The sequence below is a fragment of the Melitaea cinxia genome, chromosome 18 (genome assembly GCF_905220565.1).
Source record: "Melitaea cinxia chromosome 18, ilMelCinx1.1, whole genome shotgun sequence".
In the NCBI taxonomy this organism is placed as follows: Eukaryota; Metazoa; Arthropoda; class Insecta; order Lepidoptera; family Nymphalidae; genus Melitaea; species Melitaea cinxia.
In genome coordinates, this window is record NC_059411.1 from 802,205 (window position 1) to 828,840 (window position 26,636).

The 26,636-nt window shown below is 34.4% G+C and overlaps 1 protein-coding gene across 1 annotated transcript in view; it reads left to right on the top strand.

Annotated features, from left to right (window-relative positions):
* Positions 1-26,636, top strand: part of LOC123662359 (RNA-binding protein Pasilla) — a 90,299-nt gene that overhangs the window by 59,977 nt on the left and 3,686 nt on the right. The window contains exons 5-9 of the mRNA XM_045597208.1: positions 15,270-15,423; positions 17,789-17,958; positions 20,285-20,476; positions 21,597-21,789; positions 26,177-26,389. Coding sequence (XP_045453164.1) covers positions 15,270-15,423; positions 17,789-17,958; positions 20,285-20,476; positions 21,597-21,789; positions 26,177-26,389 — 922 coding nt within the window. The remainder of the gene's footprint in view (positions 1-15,269; positions 15,424-17,788; positions 17,959-20,284; positions 20,477-21,596; positions 21,790-26,176; positions 26,390-26,636) is intronic.

Here is a 26,636-nt window from a genome sequence, read left to right on the forward strand (position 1 = left end):
AAAAATAGAGTTGTACGTACGTACTTGTTGTAAGCAGTCAAAGGCATGATTTGATTAGTCTATTCTACCACATTTTACATTAATGTTATTTGTTAGACATATTTATTAATCCAATAACGAGTACGTATTCGCTTTCAAGAAGTGTTGTGTTCCTGTTGGTGATTAAGGTGACCAGAGCTCCTGGGGGAGGGGGGATCGCGCTTGCGTTGCTTCTGGCGTTAAAGGCTACGGTACTCGCTTACCATCAGATGAGCCGTACGCTTATTTGCCGATTTATAGTTGTATAAAAAAACAAAAACAAATCATTTAAATAATTCAAATAATTGACTATTTTTAAATCATCATTACAGCCTATACAGTCCACTGCTGGACATAGGCCTCCACAAGTTTACGCCAAAAATAACGTGAACTCATGTGTGTTGCCCATAGTCACCACGCAGGGCAGGCGGGTTGGTGACCGCAGTACTGGCTCTGTCGCACCGAAGACGCTGCTGCCCGTCTTCGGCCTGTGTATTTCAAAGCCAGCAGTTGGATGGTTATCCCGCCACCGGTCGGCTTTTTAAGTTCCAAGGTGGTAGTGGAACTGTGTTATCCCTTAGTCGCCTCTTACGACACCCACAGGAAGAGAGGGGGTGGCTATATTCTTTAGTACCGTAGCCACACAGTACATTACACAGTATTTTTAAATATACGAGTATAATTGATATTTAACTAGTTCCTTTACCTTTTATATAGTGATGATAAGGAATAATAAGAGTCTGTGTTATTTTATGTTGAACTATCTATGTAGGGGAGAACCGGGTAATGGGCGCGGGCCTACTAAGAGAAAATTTTAATAAAAAAATATATTTATATAATTTTTTAATTAGGAACTCTTTCCTTGTTTATTACAGTTATCATCAATTACCATGTATGTCATCAATTACCATTAAGGTACAATAAAGATTATACAAAAAAAAAAACAGACTCTCTCATTGTCCGACATATGCGGATAACGAGAGCCAATGTAACCCTTATATGGCTCAATGGGAGCCATAATTTAACTTCTTTTACGATAATTAAACTAAACATTTTAAATGATATCTCAGTTATTAATACACAGAAATATTTATTTGTAAAACAAATTAAATTGTCAATTTTCAAACAATACAATGAAATAAAGATAAAGTAATAAGCTTAACAATAACTAATAATTTACACTTTGATAGCAGATGTTAGTTATTATTATAACAAAGAACTGTTTGTTATAAATAAATAATTAAAAAAAATAAGGACATTAATTCTTAAATGAAAACAAAAGATCCAATTACTTTTGCATTAAAAAAAACACGAATATATTAAATATATTAGACATAGTCCAAAGATGGTTAGCTAATATTTTTTCTTGCGCAAATTTCATGCTGCCATTTTTTTCATTGTCAATATTTTAATTTTTTTTTTTAAATTTTGACATTAACCTCGCATGACAAAAAATATTTTTTTTATTTGCATAGTTCAGTTAGGATTTAGAATATTTTAAAATTATCAGAACAATTTGCTTAATTTTAAACGATATGAAAACAGGTAATCGGTTTTTGAAGGCATACAGAGAAGCACACATAAATATATTTTTATCGTATTTTTATCGTCGTTTTGCAAATATATTATTGTTCTATTGGACAGACGTAATGAAACAGGGCGAAAGTGATTTATTAGAAGTTCAATATGATCGTTTGTTGTGGAAACCATCAATTCTCGTCACAAAAAAGAAAACTTCGCGGGATAATGAAATTTCCGCCGACGCGCGACGTTCCGCAGGGATTGGGAATAAATATTTACGCTTCCACGGCTGTTTCCACTTTCCAGAAACCTATTAAAATAGACCTTTTAAACATATGAAAATATTTAATTATAAATTCAATAATTAAACCAGCTTGTGTTAATTCATTCATAGCGTCTACAGTGCGACTAAGCCAGCCAGTAAATGTTAATTCATATAATTATTTAATCGCAAATGAAAAAAAATACTAATATCAATTTACATAGACAATTTATTTAATAAAGAACGCGTCAGATCTTGATCATATTTAAACGAAACCATAGACAAGCATCAGCTTTCAATTTTTAAAAAAAGAATCTTCAAAATTAACCGATTAAAATGTTACGAGGTAACACACAAAAATTACGTAAGTAAAATAAATCGGTTAAAAATCTAATTACAGAAAATTCTAAGCCAAATTACATTTCACGGTTAGTAATTTTTAAAAATTAACCCGTCATGAATTAGCCAGTAATCGTAATAAACCTAATTATATTTAAATTAAACTACATTTAAAATTATAATGCGTTTTAGTATTAGTAACGTAGCTAAAGTCACAGGTGACTTAACAATACTAATACAATAAAGATGTCGAGTTTATTTTTGTAACCGCCCTAATAATGTAGAAAATCTTTATGCGTTGAAAATAGGTTTTTTTTGACACGTGAATCGACACCAGGCGGCCGCCTCGCCTACGTCGATTCACGTGTCCTATTCACTGGTACATCACGGCTCGTTGAATCTCTAGTGATATTTATATGAGGTAAGTTAAATATACATTAAAAGTTGCTTTATACGGCTATAAATAAAAATTATAACGAGCGTCTTATTAACCTAAAAAGTAGAATACATATTGCCTTTGCCAAAATAACTTGATACATATGAAGTCCAGTTTTTGTTGAAAATTATGATTAACATTGTTTTACGATTATAATGTTGCTGTAATTAAAATATTGATTTAGCAGAGGGTAGTTTCGAATAACTTGTAACGTTAAGACGTCTGACAGTCCTCCTGTGACCATGATTGCTGTAAAGTATCCGAAACGTCGGGCATCTAAAAAACTTAATAGACCGCGATAAAATCCGAAAAAGTTTTATCATTATAATGAGTGAAATTTACGTAAACGTCAGAAACAATTGTTTTACAAATTTAACCTCTTTATCTGATTTAATTAAATATAGCATATAGTTATTTCGTACTGCTTCAGCTGCCTTCCAGTTTAAATTCCGTTACAATTAATCTCACAAAAAAAAAATATAAACAAATAATTTTTTCAGTAAAAAAAAAATGAAACACAATGTGACATTACGTCAAAATATTATTTTTATTTACTGAATAATATTGTTATCTACTTTGTCTATTAAAAGAAGCTGAGATGATATGAACGAGAGATAAAATCATAAAATAAAAGCGATCTACGTAAAATTAAAATGTATGCTTGTTTCACTTTTAGCGACGTCGCTTATAAAGTTAATACAATTATTTATTTATTTAAAATTAAAATGTATCATTTGCGGTGTGTGAATAAACGCGTTGAGTATTTTAACAATTATTCATCCCGTCGCGAATAAGTACGATGTTTCAGATTAAAACTTCATACCAGCAATCGTGATAAATTCGTTTTTATTATCGCACTGTCCAAAGTAAATGCAGATAGACAAATTTATGGCTAGATTTCTGTTATTTTTGTCTGAAACAAACAGTATAAAAAGCTATTAAATTACGTGTGATGTAATAAAGCTGTGCATTCGAAAGTAAAATATGAATTTGAATTTCATCCGTCATGCATCATCATCGTCATTTACTATCGAGCTGGATATTTATTTATTTACGTAAATGTATCAGTAAAGTAAATATATCACCACAGTGTTGTGAAAAAATTTGCTAGTTTTTATATATTTTCATTTTTTATTACACGAATTTTGTGTTTCTCAAAGATTAACAAAATTAAAGCGAATTTAATACTTGAAAAACTCACTATGCCATTATAGGTATATACTGATTCCAATAGAGAATATTAGTTTTGCTTTATAGACTGCGATATCTCGGCTCATTTCATATTAAGAGCCTGTTTCACCACCAGTGGATAAAGGTTATTCTACAAATAGGTTAAAATTAAACTTTAACAACAGGAGGTAAAATAGGCCATTAAGACTTGTTTCACCTTAATTAACAAAGTACAAGTTTTAAATACATATTTGCGAAGAGAAATACCTTATAAATTACATTGGGATTCGATGGTGAAAAAGAATCGTTGAAAACTTTTTTGAATATTGTTTTTCGTCAAATATCGTTCCTTATACAAGTCGTGATACAGGTCCCAAACTTTAGATAATAATTGTCGTAGAATAAGCTCGGGTGTAATGAAATTGTACGTCGAGTGCACGTGGTCGCTATCTAGACCCGGACGAACAGTTGTGGATAACGCTATACGAGAATGACGGATGACAGTGTCCGGCAGTAAAAAGTTTTTGTTTTAATTATTCTTTTGTACAATCGAATTCTACTATATTTATGAGATATTTCTATTCGCATGAATTAATCTTAAATTTGTAGCTTATTGATTGAGGAGTCAGTCTATTTTTGTGTCTATTTTTGTCGTCATCCGTCAAATAGCGTTATTAACAACTAGTGGAACAGGCCCTTATAGTGGATAATTATCACCGTAATTGTCTGTTCTGTTCGACGTCATGATGAAACATTGCCATTTATGTTTATATATACGGAGTTTCATACACTCTTGATAATTCTGATAATATAGTGTACATTTCAACTATTTTTAAAGCTTTATCAAGTTTTGTTTTGTCTTTGGTAATAGTGAAAAACAGAATTTATGTATTTATGCATGATTCATTATAACTTATAATTCTATATTTGTATTAAAAAAAAAGTTTTGGTAACCTACAGACGGTAGTTTTGTACAGACTGTAGTACTAACTCAAAATCGATTTTTTAATTACAGACAATATTTGCTAGCCAGCGGACCTTTTTTAACCGACTTCAAAAAAAGGAGGAGGTTACTCAATTCGACCGTATATATTTTTACAGTAATAGTCAAATAACCTACTATTTACAAAAGATTAAATTTTCGTCTATAAAGTCAATTGACAACCTATAAAATCGATAAATAATACAAATGTGTGATTAATATGAAATAAATATAACTAAAATCATCACACAATAATTTAATGTATTTACTTTTTACAATTGTATATTAATTTACCTAACTCGATAAATAACTATGCAAGTTATACAAATATAAATATATAATATCTACTTATTATCAGACTAGCGCATAACGTCGGTAATTATATGAAGCACTCAAGTATCCGTCCTACATTCTGAAGGCTAGTTGCACCTGCTAATACATAAGTATTACGTCTAAAGAAACATGTCTTGTCATTTTAAAACAATGAAATGGGTTAGGTTACGCTTTATTTATTGTGTTTTTTTTTTTTGCGAGAAACCGGTAACTTAGTCTGTAAAATAACTATTGTTTTATGATTGTGTGGAAGATAAGTTCCAGTAATTATTTAGGTACTGTAAATGAGTTGAAAACTCAAAAAAAACTCAGAACTATATTAACTCAACATGAGCTCCATTTATGCTTTGTATTATTTCCGATAAATATGTTTTCGTTAACATTTATGACCGCACTAATATTATTATTATTTTTTTCGATTATTATCTAAGTAGGTATATCTTAACATATTTTTTTTGAATGAAATAAAATTTTTACGAATTGATTTATTTTTAAAATATTTTTGGAGCAAAAAAACAATCAGGCGGTAATACAAAAATACTTTGAGAGCCGCTTCTCCGGATGACGTCACATCTGTCATTACAGGTGTTGCGTCCCTTTAGAATTTCAATTGCTAATTAAATGGAGAATATCTCGCACTTCCTCGATATTGGGTCATGTTACGAGCCACGTGCGACCCGTTTGTACTATTTAGTGTATGGAAAGTTAATGAAAGTATTGATTATACGTATATCTATAGATGTTATAATGAAACAACTAATGCGGATTTTATCGCGGCTTATTAAGTTTTTAGATGCCCGACGTTTCGGATACTTTACAGCAACCATGGTCACCGGAGGACTCTATAGATGTTGTTTGAAAAAAAAATATGGATAAAAATATCGCAAACAAAGTTAACTACATACAATGATACAGTATATTCGATACAAGGTGAAAGTTTTATATAAAAATGATGGAATGCAGGAGGAAATTAAATACGCGATTCACGATTTCACGATTCAGCCTGGAACATCCCACTGCTGGGCATAGCCCCCTTTCTCCGTGGGTACACACTAAACACGATTTTAATATGTCGTATTTTATTAGATTACATAACTTTTACATAACACAAACATATTTTAAATAAACTTTTCATGAAAAATATCAGCCGGATTCATGTCCCTCTCAGTAAAAGTTTAATTCCTGGTCAAATCATGTTGTGTTACACTTAATATTTTCAATGTATAAAGTAGAAAAAAAAACGAAAAATCGAAAATTCAACAAGCTGTAAAAATCGATAACGCGTCGTCGCACACCGCCATGGCCAGTGGGATATGCAAACAAAGCTCAGCGTGGTGGCTCGCGACGGCCCTAATCCGGCTCTTGATGTGGGTTTCGCTGGAACAAATACATGTTTGTATTTCTTTGTCTGCTGTTTCTTATACAAGGGAGACAGGCGAGAGGGATTAAATTAAACCTCAAATAAATATGCACTGTTTATCATTTCTAAGCAACATTTGATTAGCCCGTTGGCGTAGTTTGTAGTGGCCCTGATTTCTGTTCCGCGGGTTCCGGCGCTCCGGCCTGAGTCTGGGTGTAATATATGTATTTTATATATGTTTATTTATTTAAAAAATTGACCGCTCCAGCGGGATTCGAACCCGCGTCTCCGACTGACCGTGTCGGCGCTCTAGCCAATTAAGCTATGGAACGATGTACCCGCCAGAGCGAAATTCTTGATATGATGATTTTTATTTTCGGTTTAAGCGAACCGTGATATGATATGATATTCAAAAAATGTTTAGAATCCCTAATGTGTGGGTAAACACAAAAATAAAATCGTACATATTTAAAAAATATTTAATTATAACAACCGGCTGTTACCTGTAGCACGAATTTTATATATTAGATAAAAATCAGTCAAATTGAAGCATCATCACCGCGAAGTAAATGATTTCATTTCATTTAAAAAGGACAGAGGTCATGTTAATCGTTCCGTGAAAAAAATCAGTTTCATGTCAGCGAGACTGGAATAACAAGCAGGTCTTAGCTAAAGTGAAAATGTGAAAAAAAAAATTATACGTGAAATTAAATCGTTACTGGCTAAGTCTGTACATTAAAAGATATTTAGAAAAAAAATATGGGTGTTTATGAAAGCAATAGGAGTACGTACATTTTTACAATTTTTGTGTCAGTTTCTTTCAGAATCACGCAATATCCATTGAAACTTTCTATGGTATTCGCATTTAAGATTCCGATGGTCTAACTTAAAATCTGGTGTATATTTATCTTAATACATTATCAAGGAATTATTGCTCTATAAACAATTATATTCAGGAAATAAAAGTCTTATACAAAGATTAATTTAACTATCCTAGTTATAATGTAAGTAAATACATATTTAACGTTAACAATTTTAGTTTAATCTTAACAAATTAGGTACCGTGCGTACGAAGTCACAGATAAAGCTTGTTTTCTAATAAAATTTAAAGAGATTGATAAAGTTACTTTTATTTTTTATAATATTAATATATGCCCATATACCTAATGTAAATAAAAGTGCCTCACGCTTAACCCCCCCCCCCCCTCCCATAGGATTTACTCATGTGTTAGGGTTTGGAAACACACAATACACAAACACAAACGCCCAGACCATCGGGATCGAAACCGCAACCGCCAGCGCAACGCCCATAAGTCAGGGCTGTGACCGTTGCCCTAACGCGTCAAAAATGTATTATGTTAATTATAATTTTCCGATATAATTATGTACAATAAATAATAACGATTGTATTACACGTGTTCACTGGCCGTATTAGGTGCCGTAGTCAGGCCTAATTAGCATTCGTCGAGTGTTTCTACGTGTCGTGATTACTAAACACTACTTGTTGAAACCCGCCGCATCTCTCTACAGACATTAGAGTAAAGGTTACGAATTCGAGTTATTTGTAATCGATACGCAAACGGTTGCACGGTTTTGCACAATATTACACACGTATTAGAACTTACAAGTTCCGTGAGATGTACCTAATATTGTTGTTAGCGTTGAATATAACATGGATACGTCATCACGAGCGAATTAAGAAATTACATTTTTATAAGCGCTTCTCGTTAGTAGAACAGTCTTTTAATCAAATAATAATAATAAATAAATATTCATTATTGTACACCAAAGAAAAATACAATATATTAAGATTACTCTTAGCTTTGTACAATAGGCGGCCTTATCGCTAAAACGCGATCTCTACCAGGCAAGCGTGTAGTCAATATAAAATATATAAACAGGGGTTGTCAATAAGAGATCACTATAATTTACCTTTGTATTTTCAAATAAAAATCATCATTCATCATCATCATCATCATCATCATTATTTTAGCCTATCGCAGTCCACTGTTGGACATAGGCCTCCACAAGTTCAGTCAAAAATGGCGTGAACTCATGTGTGTTACCCATAGTCACCACGCTGGGCAGGCGGGTTGGTGACCGCAGGGCTGGCTTTGTCGCACCGAAGACACTAGACTCAAATAACAATATCGTATGTTTCTTTCTTAGTAGTGTATTAAATAAATAACACAGACATTTAATTGATTAATGATGTTGTTATAACGCGGAAGGTGAGGAAGGAAGGTCGTGCGGTATTAGATGTTTCTGTTAGGTAATCAGTGACGCAGAGGTTGACTGGGAAAGAATGACAATAAGTCGGCCTTTTCTTCCGACTGTTTCTTTTTTTTAGTTGTTGATTAGTAAAAAGTCTCAGTAAAATTAATAAATAATGAAATACGACCTCTCTGGTGTCGGCGGCACCTAAACACCGACGGTCGCGGGTTCGATCCCCCCTCGGAGTGGCTATTAGTTTGTGTGTGTGTTAGTACAAATATATTTTTCCGGTCTGGTTGTTACTCCTTGTGGGTCTCCCCACCGTGCCTCGTAGAGCACGTTAAGCTGTCGGTGCCGGTTGTTATCATATACACCTGATAGCGATCGTTACTCATAGTAGGCAATGCATCCGTCAACGCGCAGGGAAGCAGCGTGGTGGATTAAGCTCTGCTACAATCTTCGCACGCTTTACTAGGTGACGTGGATACGAAGATGAAGATTTCAGTTTCGATTCTAAGCGTCTTGTCTGGGTGTATTATTTTTATGTTTATTATGTATATGTCCATTTATTTTAATAAAATATTAAATACTAGCTGCCCGGACAGACTTCGTTATGTCAAAAGTTAATAGTATTTTTTTTTAAGTATTAAAACCTTCCGAGGATCTTAAGGAACATACAAAAATAAATAAATTAGCCGAATTGGTCGAGCCATTCTCGAGTTATGCGCTTAGCAACATTCATTTTTTTATTCATATATATATATATATATATATAACGACACGTGACCTGGATTGATTTTCAAAATGACAATCGCGGTACCTTCTCCTACATGGGAAAAGAGGCCTATGCCCAGCAGTGGAATATTACAGGCTGAAGCATATCGCGGTACCGAAATCCTTGACAAGTAAGTGTTCATTGAGACCGTGTAAGCTTAATACATATATATCACAGCAGCTTGATACCTAAAACTCAGGTATCGATTGCTATAAGAACAGAAGACCGTCTGTATGTCAAGTATCATTATAAAATACGCTTACATTGTGTCGTAAGCGGCCGATATAAATGTAAAGCATCTACTTTTGTATGGATTCTAAATATGGGTTAGTGTAATGAGGCTTTAAATACTGAACGCTTGTACACGTAAAATGGCGTGCTGTGTGCGAAGTAAGGTAATATTAACTGTGTATTAGTGTCAAGATGTAAAAAAGAAATACTTAAATATTGATAACTAGCTGACCCGGCGGACTTCGTATCGCCTAACACAAACTTTATCGTATGGTATTAAAGTTCAAATTGACTTTTAAGTATTATCACAAATCTTTTGTATGGGCGTATAGAAAAGTGTTGTTTTTAGACTTTTTCAGGAAGTTTTAAATATTTTTTTTTTATTTTTTCTTTCCGTAAGAACCATCCTCGTACTTCAAGGAATATTTTAAAAAAAGAATTAGCGAAATCGGTCCAACCGTTCTCGAGTTTTGCGCTTAGCAACACATTCAGCGACTCATTTTTATATTATAGATTTGATAACGCTTCAGCCTGTAATATCCCACTACTGGGCATAGGCCTCTTTCCCCATGTAGGAGAAGGATTAGAGCTTAATCTACCACGCTGCTCCAAAGCGGGTTGGCGGATATATACCATACTATGAGTAACGATCGCTATCAGGTGTACATGATAACAACCGGGGCCGACGGCTTAACGTGCTCACCGAGGCACGGTGAGGAGACCCACAAGGACTGTACAAATACCCAGACCACGGCAAACACCTGTATGGCCAATACAAATGTTTATCACGCGGGGATCGAACCCGCATCCGCCAGCGCAACAGGTACAATCCATGACTGTGACCGTTGCGCCAACATTGATAACGTTGCATACGAATTTCATGTCTTTTTAATATGCTCAATTGATGGGTAGCCTATGAACGTCTGTGATAACAAAAGCATCGCAAGCGCGTTGCCGAGCCTAACCTACTACTTAATGGATTACTTAAATACTGCTTATTGGATACAGACTATTACAAAATGTATAAAAAAGTGAATCGCGAACAGGCTACCTGAAAATTTTCTGACCAGGCTATATAATATCGACCAGTTCTAACCAGATATTTAGTAAAAGCAGAAGGTCGTTTCTAGTTCAGATCTCAGACTAGTAAGATGTTAGAAAGATACAATATGTTCGGTTCATGAAACTGTTTTTTTTTTTTTAAATAATTAATACAGATGAGTGCTTCTGACAATAGAATGTTGTACACGCACAGATAAAGTAAACAAATTATTTCGTGTCAATAAAATGTACGGTGAGCGACAAAAGCTGACCTCGTCTTTATTCGCTGGATGCCTGTCATTTGCACGTTTCACCGACTGCGGTGTGTTATTGTAGTTTAATAATACTATAATAATCATTTGATGAATAGATTTAACGCCTAGTTTAATTTTACTTGTATTTGTGGTTTTTTTTTGTAAAAAGTTTTGAAACCTATCCCGAAATTTACATTACACCCCTCCGTCTCCCTCCTTTCTATTTTCAAAAAATACTAATAACACTTTCTGCCGCCCTCGATTCTGATTGGTTGTCGCCAGTGAACAGGGAAGCGAGATCCCACAGGAAATAAATTGAGTGACTAAATTCATACATTATATTAAAAGAAATACTGACTCACCCCCTTCAGCCTATCGCAGTCCACTGCTGGACATAGGCCTCCCCAAGTTCTCTGATGTGATGTCTGGCGCGAAAAGAAATAATAAGATAATAATTAATCATACATTTGAACTGTAATAATACAACACGCCTCCACAGGAGGCTGTGCTTTACTCCTACAAAATGAAAAATACGTGAAGCGTTTACTCTTAAAACTTTATATTTTATAACAATGCATTAATTTGCTATAAAATACACACTTCTATACATAATTACACGTCAAACTATAAATTAAATATCATTTGAGGTCTGTTTTGAATACTATTATAGTAAAAAGAATCGATTGAAAAATATTATGTTGACTACAACATTTGGATGTAGTACAAAATAACGCAAAAACCACTTGGCGAAATAAGCTGTTTTTTTCTTGTGTCAGATGACTATTAACTAAGAAGCCTATTGATAATGAAAGCTGAAAAAAAATCTGATTTCTCACAGTAAATATATTTAAGTTTCTATCATAATAATATAGAATTAGAGCCATCTGTGATTATCTGCAAGAAGCAAATTAAGTAATCGAAGTAGTTATCGTTGTTTGTTCGATCATTAGTTCCTAAACAAGCTACTGGTTAGCGTTGCTAAGTATAAGCTGCAAAGAATAGTTATAAAGAAGTGCGTGGAGGTGTGCAGTTTTTTATTTTCCAAATTTTTCTTTTATCGTATTATTAAAAATCACAAATCTATAATATAAAAATGAGTCGCTGAATGTGTTGCTAAGCGCAAAACTCGAGAACGGTTGGACCGATTTCGCTAATTCTTTTTTTAAAATATTCCTTGAAGTACGAGGATGGTTCTTACGTAGAGAAAAATTCTAAAAAAAAATTTTAATTTCCTGAAAAAGTTTAAAAACAACACTTTTCTATACTCCCATACAAAGGATTTGTGATAATACTTAAAAGTCAATTTGAACTTTAATACCATACGATAAAGTTTGTGTTAGGCGATACGAAGTTCGCCGGGTCAGCTAGTTATAAATATTTTCCTCTTTGTTAGCTTCTTTAACATTGTTGAATATTTTAATGAATGTATTTACTATACAATATGAAGCTTTAATATAATGTTTTTCATTTGTATCTACATTGTATATGTAACACTCGTTGTACCTATTAACAACGCAAAGAAAACGCTCATATGAATAATTTATTAATGTTGATATAATGAACATCAAAGCTAATATACACTGAGGCACGAAAGCTAAACTGATTTAATTACGGGTCTTTTACACGGCAGCCCTAAAACAATGTCGTAGAGGTCGTCGAACTAGATGACAGTAGACTTTTAATTTTGACACTGAAGTACTTTGTTACAAGTACTAATATATATATGTATAATTGGAAATAATTGTATTTTTAGTTATAAATGCTAATGTTCTATAAAGTAAAACTAGATGGCGCTGCCCTACGTTTAACCATGCTAACGTTTGGTTTTGTAAATTATATTATGTATATAGTTTTACAATATTTTAAATAAAGTGCTACGCGTTTTCCCTGGCTCAATCGACTGAGAAACAATTGACAAATTTGTTTGCAAATTAGGTAAAATGTAAAAAACTATTTGGTATTGACAATTTAAGAATGGAAGTATCTGGCAAATGAAATTAAAATAGCGCTTAATTTAGACATTTTTTGGATTTACAGGTCACAAAAAAAAATTATCATATAATATAATATTATAAATAATTGTGTTTGCTCGCAAACGAAAAAAAAAAAACCGACTTCAATTACATCGACAAGTAATACAACGTAGATCGACAAAAAAATAGTCAAGCAACTACGCGTTATCAAAGATTACTCAAAAAGTAGTTATCAGATCTCGATAAAATTTATATGTGACCATATGATAAACATCAGCTTTCGATTAAATTAAAAATCATCAAAATCGGTACACCCAGTAAAAAAGTTATTACGGATTTTCGAGAGTTTCCCTCGATTTCTCTGGGATCCCATCATCAGATCCTGATCACGGTACCAAACTAGGGATATCCCCTTTCCAACAAAAAAAGAATAATCAAAATCGGTACATCCAGTAGAAAGTTATGCGGTATAATACAACGTAGGTCGACGAAAAAAGCGTGAAATAAAAACACATTATTAGATATAACTCGAAAAGTAGTTGTTAGATCTTAAATAAATTTAAATGGGACCAATTGGCACACACCACCTTTCGATTAAAACAAAATTTGTTGAAATCGGTCTACCCGGTCAAAAGTTCTGATGTAACATACATAAAAAAAAATACAGTCGAATTGAGAACCTCCTCCTTTTTTGGAAGTCGGTTAAATATTATTTATCGACTCCATTATAAATAAAATTAACTTGGTACTCCTATGTTGATTGTAGTTTTTGTTCGTTCTAACCCTTTATTTTATATAACTAAAATGTAAAGTTATATAAAAATCACGGAAATATCGGTGTCGTTTACAGTATATCGTTATTGTTTCCGAAAAATAAAATACTCTTCAACATTCCATTTACATCTACTACTCGAAACCTTGAAGTATAATATTTCCATATAATTAAATGAACAATACGAATAAACAAATATTAATTGTATTTTAGAAGTTTGTAAAGAAATCGTACCGACGTAGTATAACACAAGAAATATAAAAATACTAACTGTGCCACGCGGCTTTACAAGCGTTACTTTGAAGAAGAAAATACCCTATATAGCCTTCCTAGGTATATGGACTATCCAACACAAAAAAAAACAATTCGAAGCAGTAGTTCCTGAGATTAGCGCGTTTAAACAAACAAACGAACAAACTTTTCAGTTTTGTAATATTCATCATCATCATTACAGCCTATACCGTCCACTGCTGGACATAGGCCTCCACAAGTTTACGCCAAAAATAACGTGAACTCATGTGTTTTGCCCATAGTCACCACGCTGGGCAGGCGGGTTGGTGACCGCAGTACTGGCTTGTCGCACCGAAGACGCTGCTGCCCGTCTTCGGCCTGTGTATTTCAAAGCCAGCAATTGGATGGTTATCCCGCCATCGGTCGGCTTTTTAAGTTCCAAGGTGGTAGCGGAACTGTGTTATCCCTTAGTCGCCTCTTACGACACCCACGGGAAGAGAGGGGGTGGCTAAATTCTTTAGTGCCGTAGCCACACAGCACAATATATATAGGTAGGTATAGGTAATATTAAATACAGATTACCGATTTTCATTAGCGACCTCGCGTATACTTTGTTCCACTATTACAAGTAACATCGCCACTACAAAGGAAACGTACAAGAAATAATAATGCGAATTTCCGTTGTTAAAAATATAAGAAATAGCTGTGGAATGACAAAGGAAATGTTTTTAGTTTTTTCTTTTCAATGAGCTGCTCTTTTTACATGCTTAATATGAAATTTAACTCCCTCTGTAATTATTTTTTTCTTCATCTACATGTTTTATTATGTAGAAGATTGTTCGCGTTGATGTGAACACATAAACGGCCATAGTTCACATAGTTATTCGAATTCAGACTAATGTTACTAACTATTAACAAGTTTGACGACTCGTGCTTTTCAAAAATATTTCATTTTTAACGGTAAACGTGAAGCGAGAGAAGCAATGAATATCGTTCCGGCCACAGACCATATCGAGTCTGAAATATCAACACTATCGGCAAAAATTTGATCATATCTGTATATACCATTTATGTCGTTAAAAAATAAAATATCATTGCCTAATATCGAAGGTGTAGTTTAGTTTAAACGTATTCCAGGGTTAAAGAAATCTTCATATCTCGAAAGGAATTCGGACAGTATCTTTCTGCCCATCTCCAGAACACAGCAAATCAAGTTCGAATCCTTTTCCAATCTTGTAGAACTTGAATTCATCCATTGCTGGGATATTCACAGCCAGTTACAGTAATAGAGGCCTAAAAGTGAAACATTTACTGTCGTTATGTTTGTGTGATTGATGTGAGTGATATTCTCTTGCAGGTGAAGATCCTGGTGCCGAATTCGACGGCGGGTATGATAATCGGCAAGGGCGGCAATTATATCAAGCAGATTAAGGAGCAAAGTGGCAGCTACGTGCAGATATCGCAGAAGGCGAAGGAACTCTCGCTTCAGGAGAGATGCATCACTGTAGTCGGTGAGAACGTTTATATTAGAACTCCAAAGAGACAACAAATATAATGATAATTTTCACTGGATTTTAATCATTGTTTTTCTTTTCATTCAAGTTTTGAACAATTGAATTAAAACAAAGCAAAGTAATAGTCTCTTGGCTTAACGTGTGTCCTGTTCTCCATTTGGGGACGACATCACACCTTGCTATTACTCCAACTCCCTCTGCCAACCTAATATTTATCAATTATCGTTGCTCGTAAATTCTTCGGTTTTATTCGCATTTAGTTTTAGGTCGTCACTTTAAAAAAATTCAATGGCTACAGTTACGTTTCAATGAGTCATATCGTGATAGTTGATGATTGGAGATGTTTATGTTATTTTGTTGTGATGTGATGTTTCACAGTATATTTTACTTTTGGAGAATGTTACTCAATAGCGCTCACTGATGAATTTAATACGAAATAAAATTGAAGTCGAGTCAAAAGGTTTTCAGTTCTTCTCCATTGTAGAACAATGATCTATGCTCAGTCCACCACGCTGTTCTACTTCTAATTAGTTACGCTTGACAATCACAAACCTACACATTTCGATGTTTGACATAATAATATAAAATTATATAGATTTGTCATCAACAAAAAGAGTAAAGTACGTACTTACTTTGACAAAATAAAATGTGAAATACAAATATGGAAAGAGCTCAAAAGCGACCTAAGCATTTAAACGCCAGGCCCCATTTATAACGAACGGGGGACCTAGTTATTCTAGACTAAAATTTAAGACGACTTTTTTATAAAATGAAATATTAATGAATGCTTTAAAAAAAAAGTATTTTAATGTCCCCCTCGACGGAAAAGACCCACAATATGCGGAATTGGAACGTGACCCATTTTAAACCGTATTCATATATTTGCTCGTAATAATTAAAAGAGCCGCGAAATGGCTACATAATGCGCCACTACATTTTCATACTCGACTTTTATATTTAAACTTGTTTATTTGCGTATCTTTCATCGTTTTTATTCGAAAGTTAAAAAAAAATTGTGCTATCATCGCATGGTAACACTAACCTCTGCACCTAACTCATCATCTTAAGTATTTCCAAGATCACTTCACGTTTAAAGGTCAAGCTGTCTGTGTCTAACTGCAATGCCTATCCATCTTCTACCAACGAGTTTTCACCTATTTTACGGTGGCGGATACCCATCAATGTAAATTTTATAAAGTGTATATGTCATCTACCCTCAGAACTGTTTTAATAATTCTTTCATCTTTAAGAAGCTTCTTAATGCAAAAGTGAGTTAGGGTATATAAAGTCACTCTGAGATTCTCAAGTGCTAAGCAGTACAAGTTTTATAACCAGTCGAACGTGAAACCGCACAAAACCTATAAACATCCAAAGATCTTATCTTATAATTAACTTTTAACCTGAAGTCAATGCGTACGAACAAACTCTTTACCTTTTTAATATTAGAGTATGCTCCAGTTTTAAAAATATTTAGGCTATGAAACATTAAACTATGTTTAATGTTTCATAGCCTAAATATTTAGTTCAGAGCAGTCGTCAACATCCGTGTATTTTACTTGGACATGTCAGGTGCATAATAGCTGCCTGCAACTTTGCTCACTTTTCATTTAATTGAAATGACCAATGAGTCAAATTTTCCAAGTTTCAGGGATTTCATAGATTTTTGTTCAAGACCCTAACCTTGACCCTTTTATTCTTAAAGTAGACCACATTATAACTAACTGCAGTGTAGCAATCTGCCATTGCAGGTCAGGATTAAAAAATTGGAAGATATTTTTTTTAATGCATGCAATAAAAATGTGTATATTTATTTGTATAGGGATGTACTTATTCGCGTAATCGTGCACACTTAAAAACTTCTGTTAACAGTGTTGGCTTAAACCGGATTAGATTTCCACGAGTTTCGAGCTGGTCGCAATTTTTTTTTTACCATTTTCGTTAAAATTCATTTTTTTATTGCTCTTGTAATCGCAGCGGTTATTATAAATTCCGCATAATATCTGCATTGAGGTGGCGTAGTCTACGTTAGTTATACGTTTAACGTGAACTGTAATGGTGTAATTACTCCTTTATGGCACGATTTTCTTTATTTAGTGTGGTAAATTTTGACAAAGAATAAAATACATTAAGAGTCATCTACGCTGCTACGAATATTTACGTTTCCTAATAACCACGAGTATTTTGTAATAACAAAAAATAATGCAAAATCGTTTCAATAAAGTTAAGATTATCTCGATTTTCAAAGTCATCTTCAAGATGTCAATGTCAATGTTATAACAGCGAAGTAATACTTTACTTATAAATGTAGATATAAAAATACTTATCTAGTGGAATAAAAACAACTGTTTTTTGCATTTTCTAGGTGAAAAAGAGAACAATAAGAAGGCCTGCCTGATGATACTACAGAAAGTGGTGGACGATCCCCAATCGGGATCGTGTCCGAACGTATCTTACGCGGATGTGGCGGGTCCAGTGGCCAACTACAACCCGACCGGCTCGCCCTACGCCGTGCCCACGACCGAGGTGACCGAGGTGACCGCTTGAACACGCTACTAGCTCCCGCTGAGGCTCTATCTTCTAAATTTTCAGCTTCTGGCTACTTCGTGGCCGTTTGTGACATATTTGGACAAATAGGTGGAGATTATTGCTAAAGTATTGTTTAAAAATATTGCGTATTAATGCACGCAATATTTATCATAGGTTTTGTGTTATAGAGATTTTGAAAGAAATTTGTGCGTTTAGTTTTCGATCATTGATTATGACAGTTAATCGTTCTAATAATGTCCAGATTAAATCTACTTTTATGTAAACGTTTTTTAAACAATAGCCTTACAAAATACAATACGTGCTTCATATATTTAGCATCAGCAATAGACTTGTTTTAAAACCGTCTATAAAATAGATCGATGAGAGCTATTGACCAAAATATCCAACTAAACAAAGAGTTGGCTATCGGCCAAGTGTTGCAAGTAATTGCTGTCATCATTCTCGGCCGTTTTACACACCATCGAGATATTTATCAAGTATAACAAGCAATTACGGCATCGTTTCCCCTTGATACTGTGTTAGCAATCTCTAACTTTGACCTCATTACCTTAGCCTTATGATATTTTTTTACCTTGCATATATGTCGTGTTCTATCAAATGCTTAAATTTCGTTTTTATAAAAATTATTGTTTGCTTAATACTCTAATATATATTGCTATTCGCTGTTATGTACTAATTTTTTTAATTTGCAATATGATTTTAATTTTCTCATTATTATAACAACATTTTCTAATACAGATCTATAGGAAAGTCATGATACAATCATTTACCATGTAAATTTATTTCAAGCAGCGTCACTCTACTATTATTAAGACAGCAAAAAGTCTGTATTGACGATATCATCCTTACCTTATTTTCGTACGTAATGTACTTGATATCATTTCCTTAACAGTGAATAAGCAACATTAACATTTTTATGAACCGGCTTTTTAAATATCCTCGTAATATAATACTTTACATGTTCAAATATACTTTGTGAAATAACTGCTTCTATATAATGATCTATTTTTTTTTTTATATCAATGATATCTTGATGCTGTATATGTTATAATTTGGAAGGTATATATTTATTGTATGTATACGTTCGGAGCCTCAGCGCGTTTGTGGGAAGCAACGGGCGTGTTTAAGTGCTCACTACACGTGCCGTCCGTGCATCCGTGAACACTACACTACTAACACCTCAGAACGGAGAGTCTTGTAAGAGTGATATGTACAAACTAAATTTTAGAAGAATTTGGCGATCTCATGTAGCGTTCTTAGAGTTCCTATATGAAATTGCTCATGATATTTCTTACACACTCTCTGTTCTGAGACTACACTGCTTACTATATATAATATACAAACATATATACACCTATACTGTCTAGTATTGAAGCAGCTTTCTTTTAAAGTCCGTATTATATTGTAACTACCCTCTATTTCTTTTATAATTGGCATTTTTTTTCTATTTATTTGCATATTCCAAATTTTATATATTTAAAATTATATTTTACAAAGAATTTTGGTCCTTACCTTTGGTAATTACCAGAAAATTTCTAATAGTGAATAAACTTTACCATAAAGTTGGGGTTATACGGAGCCAGTCACTAGCGCCAGTCTGACTGACATGGCAGAACGACTGGACTGACTGAAACAGGGTACACCAGGCAACTATGCACTGGCATGCCATTGTGACAAGGACTGGACACGTTTCAGTACGTCAGAAACACGCGGTGCGATACGATGCGGTGCGGCGCTTTGCGATTAAAAAACGCATTACGTTTTAATGTGCGTTTTCTCTATATGCTCGTAGTTGGGTTACGGATCTAGTCTGAAGTCCCAGATGAGTATCTGATCTTAAAATATACTTTTTCTGTTAATTTACTTAATGCGATTTTTGTGATATGTATTAACTTTGAAGAATTAACTTATTTTTCACTTTTTACGCAAAGGTAGCTCTCAAAAGATTGCTTTAATGATAGGACTATCTTTGTAACCTGACACATTTATTTTTGACTAAAATTATAATTTATTTATTTTTATTTATGTCATAATATTAAGAAAATAAATAATAATATACCCGCGATAATATTTGTATCTTACTGTACGTCTGACGAAATGTCAGGCCAGAATTGAAGATGCCACCTGCCTTTGTAGTCGATAAGCCTGTGTCTAGATCCGTTAGACCTCTAAGTTGTGGCGATTTAAAATATAAAAACCAGTACTCACTGTTCCTGCAACACGCCGCACCATGCGTAATCGCATTCAGTGTGAACATAACCTCAAATGTGATCAAGCCCTCACACTAAGACGCTGTGTTCCAAAATTACAGAGTCACGCACTAGTGGGAGGCGGGTCAGTGGCTGGAGTGGGAGGTGTCGGTGGAGTGGGGGGAGTGGGTGGAGTGGGGTCTGTCCTGCTCAACGGGTCCGGTCTGGGAGCCCTGTCTTTGTCGCTGTCGCTGGCGCCGCCCGGGACTCCGCCCCCTTCGCCTCTCACCCAGCATACGCTCGACCACATCAAGGTAAGCCTTTAGTTGTTTTATTTTTGAAATTTTTAAATATGTTTTGTGTAATATTTAATTTCTTCAAGTGTAATTTTAGTCGTGGTAACACCACACACGTTTTTTAATTTGTTTATTCGTCGTGCGTTATCAAAATTTGTTTTGTTCTGAAATTTGAGTTGATTAGATAGTATTTCAATTAAAAAGGTGGTTAAAAATTCCGAAGATATTGGCTTTTTTTTAAGACTGAGTGTTGGAGTTGCCGGTCTACTTCTATTGAGGATAATAAGTAATGTATCGTCCGAATATTTTAGTTTTGTCCATATTTATACAGTTCCGTTAAATGTCTGTAGCCTTTGCGGTCCGGCGTTTGTATTATCAAACGCCAGGTGGTAGCACAGTATATTGACTAATATAGAGGAGTATGTTCATTTGTCCCCTGGGTTCCTGACGCTCTGTCTATGTCAACGGTATACGGTTATCTGTGGTTGTGCACAATATAAGGTCATAAGTATAAGGTCGAAATACGAAAAGTACTTTTACTCGTCCTCTGAATTCTTCTCCTCGTTGTTACAAAAGTTATTACTATCTTTCGACTCAATGGTAGGCTATACGTACTTTTTTTTGTCATAGACTATTTTACAGATTTTTCTGGTACCGGTGTACTTCCGGCAACTACATTGGAACATTTTGATTTGTTGCTCCATGAATCAAGGGGAAAAGGAATGAAATTATTTGGCTGGTTTTTTTTTTTGTAGGCCAGCCGTTTTAGAATTCTATTAAATAAATAATCTAGGGAAATATCTGGAATGTGTTTCCAATGACCTTTTTTTTTCATAAAATAATTGAGTCAAGGGAAAATATGTTTTGGCTGAAGGTTGTAGGCATGCACACAGTGCCCACAACAATGGCTCCTTTCTGACACCGCTGTACTGATGAGGAGATAATTTTTTTGAAACCCCGCTTACGAATTATGAACCCCTAATTTTTGGTCACGCTAACGTGGACTCCCGTCGAATCTCCCGTGGACCCTTCGGGCTCTGGACCTGCACCACTTTGGGGATCCGTGGTATACGGTTATTCGTATATCTATCGGTCCCCGGGGTACCCATGTCTGTATACCGGTCGTCGGGTGCGGCAGGTGGCGCTCCGCCAGGCCGGCTACTCGGAGGCCGGCATCTCGGAGATCGGCGCGGCGCTGGCGCTGCTGGTGAAGCACGGCGTGCTGGGGCTGGCGCTGCCCGCCGCGCTGCCGGCGCCGCTGTCCGCCGCCTACTTCCCGCTGCAGCAGGACTCGCCCGCCGTCTTCGGCCCGCTGGCGCAGGTGCAGCTCGGTGAGTCGCGCCCTTCTGCGCAGCCAACTCGTGTAGGACCCGACCTACCAAAAAAACCGACTTCAATTACATCGACAAGTAATACAACGTAGATCGACGAAAAAATAGTCAAGCAACTACGCGTTATCAAAGATTACTCAAAAAGTAGTTATCAGATCTCAATAAAATTTATATGTGACCACATGATAAACATCAGCTTTCGATTAAATTAAAAATTATCAAAATCGGTACACCCAGTAAAAATTTATTACGGATTTTCGAGAATTTCCCTCGATTTCTCTGGGATCCCATCATCAGATCCTGGTTTCCTTATCACGGTACCAAACTAGGGATATCCCCTTTCCAACAAAAAAAGAATAATCAAAATCGGTACATCCAGTAGAAAGTTATGCGGTATAATACAACGTAGGTCGACGAAAAAAGCGTCAAGTAAAAACGCATTATTAGATATAACTCGAAAAGTAGTTGTTAGATCTCAAATAAATTTAAATGGGACCAATTGGCACACACCACCTTTCGATTAAAACAAAATTTGTCGAAATCGGTCCACCCAGTCGAAAGTTCTGATGTAACATACATTAAAAAAAAAAAAAAAAATACAGTCGAATTGAGAACCTCCTCCTTTTTTGGAAGTCGGTTAAAAATAGTCTCCATCTTTGAAGTAATATAACAAGTCATCATCTAGATTCTAGATACCATAAAAGCACCAGTCTATCTAAAATAAACAAAACGATTATACAGCGTGTGACGTCACAGTACATGTGGCGAGCGCAAGGTCGACCTCTGAGTTATGATTTTATAATACATTACAATTGCTTCCATTGTTTCAAATGGAATGTTTACTCTTATAAATATATTCTCTATGTAATTAACTAGTGACATCTTTATATAAGACGCTTTTATATGACGTACATCGATATATTTACTACATACTTTTATACATCTTCATCAAATGTAAACTTCACCTTTAGTTAATTTAATTTTGTATATAAGTCACTGCGTCATATTTTCAATGTCTCGAGTATGTTGTTTGTCTGTCTCCTAATTTGTTGTCTCATCAAAATCGCTCACATTAAAAAAAATTGACATTTTTTGCAACTACCCACAGTGATATTAGATTTTTAGTAAATTTTTATTAAACATTTAAGTTATAGCTGTTAAGAGTATCGGTAGTTTAAAATTATCACATTTATCAGTATTTTAGAAATAAATACGTTTTTCGTATACATTATATTATTGTTATATTTAAAAGTACCGATATGTGAGATTATTCGATATTAGCGCGTAATGTAAGAACTACTGGAACCGCTACGTCGATTAGCCCCCCCACCCCTTTTTAGTTTCATAATTCAATAAGTATTTTTCAATAAATTTTCGTATCGTAATTTTTAAAAAATATATCAAATTGCATAGATTCGTCTGATATCGTTTTTGAATAAATATTATAGATTCATGATAGTCTTCCAAGTATTGCTTAGCATTTCAACATAGAGTATTTACTATTTTTATGTAATAAATTTTCAATAACAAGTAATAGATAAGATATTTGCTTACTTACAAAATTCATACCTTACGATGGGTGCTATGTAAATGAAAAAAGTCAAATTCACAAAAAAAAAAAAAAAACAAAAAAACAATACCATAAAATTGGAATACATGCGCCAAAATTGTTAAAAATTCTTTTCGTATTTTCTAGTAAAAAGTTGCAATTTAATCTTTTTTGGTGTATTGTTTGTAACTGGCTGGTTTTGATTCAGTGAAAAGGTGACTCTATATTTTTAAATTTTAAGTGCGAGACAAAAATCAAAATAAGGACTTCTTGTTCACACACTTTGGTCTTGTGGTCAGGCAATCTAAAGTTCCTTTAAGTCAAGTTCCTTCAAGGGACTCTCTCTACGTTTTTAAACTTAAATGATTGTATACGCACTGTTCGATATATTAATGTCAATTATTAAATACATATGAATACTCTCTTAATTTTAATATTCTCTCAAACGCCATCTTTTAATGTTGTGGACAGGTGTCTGTACAGCGCCCTCTGTTTTCTTATTACGACGCTACATCCTCAATTATTTTTTAAATATTTCTAGATACCATACCAAAGCATCACACTATAAAATTATTATGAAGCACAAGTTATTATGAAAATATATTGGAATTGACATGCATCACTTCTAATTATGTTTTATTCAGTATAAATTCTCAATTAATTTTGTCATTAATAGATGCTTACAATGTTAGAAGAGTTTATTAATTAATTTCTTGTAGTTTATAGTGTTTTGTAGGGTACTTATATGAAAATAAGTTTGTTTTTTTTTTGTTTTTATTTTTCGTGTTTGGTTTTGTGTTTCCTTTTACTTTTTATTTTTTTTTGTTTTCCACGTTTGTTAATTTAAATTTTAAACGGATGGATGGTCGTAATTGGCCTTTTTGAATATATTTCATTCTTGTTTGTTTTATAATTTTTTCTGTGCTGTGTACCATCCCTTATAAATAAATAAATAAATTATATACGATATACAAAAATAGTCATTTACTTATTTAGCTCATTTATATAGGACCCATCGTTTCAATTTTTTTATATATGTTTTCAAATGTGTGTTCCTCATCTAGAACTTAGTCTGGTAAACACTATGTGATATTAATATATTGTTTTCTAAATGCATGATCATAAAGGTATACTGTATTGCTGATTTTATTTTATATAACACGATTGGCTTCTATTGATTCGTTCTATTAATTTATCGAAATTTCTTAAACATCGCTTTATTCATACCATCTGTCGGCAATACATTTTTAACATAATTATGAGCAGTGGACGATTTGCAACTACCCTCCTTTTGTATTAGACTATATTTTTTTTAGGTATTTATTTTAAGTCGTTGCTCGAGGATTTAAATTTGTGTCCAAGTTTAGAACAAAATTTTGGGCCTTATTTCGACAAGAAATGTTGTCCATATTTAGAACAGAAATTTTAGCCTATCATAACTGGAATACAAAATCCTTTTAATAGCAGAAAGAGGTCGAAAAGTGTGTCTGGTTTAATCTGAAATATTTTTTAAAAAATCAACCGATATAATAAAGTTTTACTAATTGATTTATAGAATTTCAGTGTTTTCTTTTTTTGGAAATATATAATCACTAAAATCCATGGTGCCTATATCTGTTGGCAAATATTGCCATATTCGATTGCTTGATTAATAATTATATTTTTGTTTATATTTTTAAAGCCTATTTGTGACTTTTTCACAAATACAGTACAAAGTACGCTCACGTTTCCACGTTTTTTGCAAAGGATTTATATAATAGGGTTAAACCAAATCATCTGATTCATTGGGATGTTAGTTGCACAGCTTGTCCGCCGCTCAACTATGGAACGAACAACTTAGGTGTGTAATGTTTAAGCATCATGTAACATAAGCCACGTTACAAAACAACAATTAAAACAAAATTTTTCTCTCTTTTGTTTCAAAGAGTACTACTTGTGACCAACGATGCTGAATTTAAGGAAAATGACCGAATATAATCAACTTTAGTCTAGTTAGAATTAAAAAGGTATATCCACTTTATTTTTTATATATTTTTTTAAAAAAGATAAATTAAAATCTATTCAATGTATAATAATTTATTTGTAAATTCTTGCTAATAAGATTCAAGATAAATTAATCGAAGTTGTTCCTTCCATTACACTGACATGTCTCGACCGCACCACAGCGCTGCCGTTCTTTGCCTAGACTACTTGAAATTTTCCATAACTCACGAATTCGTATTGTTACTAGTCACTGGGTTATGCTGGTGGACGTTTTATTTGCGTTTTTTTCTTTTTTCGTGTCTCGTAACACCTTTGGTAATTGGCTTTAAACTGACTTTCGTATTTAGATAGAAGTTTATCTGAGTAGTAGAATATGTAATCTGTGATTAGCACTCATCTATTTTAAATAAGTAGTAATGATTTATGATCACTTTCGATATCTTAACTCTTTCATAAACTATGCTAATTCGATGATACGAAGTTATAACCGAATCCCTAATCGGATACATTTTCAAAATTCTTTTAAATTTCGAAAGCGAAACGCTCGCGTGCCCGCGTCCGATTCTCACCCAAAAATTTTACGATATCGAGTACAAACCGACTCGAATCCTATTCAAAATTAAACGAACCGAAACGGGGAAAAACCGCGAATCGCTGGACATTAGCATCACCCGAGCGCTGTGCGGCGGCCGGCGCCTAACGCACGTGTTGTCCGCAACAGCGCGAAACGTTCTAATGTAAGCTCGGCTCGGCTCGGCTCGGCTCGCTCGGCTCGGCTCGGCTCGCTCGGCTGGCTCGGCTCGCTCGGCTGGCTCGGCTCGCTCGGCTGGCTCGGCTCAGGTGACGCGTCCGCAGGCGGCGCGCGCGGCGGCTCGCTCGAGCGTTTCGCGGAGGTTGCATTCGAGGCGCTTCGCCCCCCAGCCGTGGCGCCCATCAGCCTGCCGGGCGGCGTGGGCTTCCCGTCCGCCGGCCTGCTGCCGCTCTCCAAGAGCCCCACGCCGGCGGACGCGGGCGCCAAGGACTCCAAGAACGTGGAGATCGCCGAGGTCATCGTCGGGGCCATCCTCGGTGAGTGCCTTCCGATTGTTTTAGACTACGTGCTAGAACTTGTTATTGAAAACTTTGTAAACGATTGTCTGATAAAGTCTGTTTGATATTTTCTTAGGCATTTTTTTTTTTTAATTACTGCATATTTGAATTTTTTTATTCCCCCAAAATTTTTGTTAAAGATTGCAAGAAAAATTAAGAAGATATTTATGATAAATTTATTTTGTACTCGATATGGACAAAATGTGGTCACGCTTTTTTAATAAAA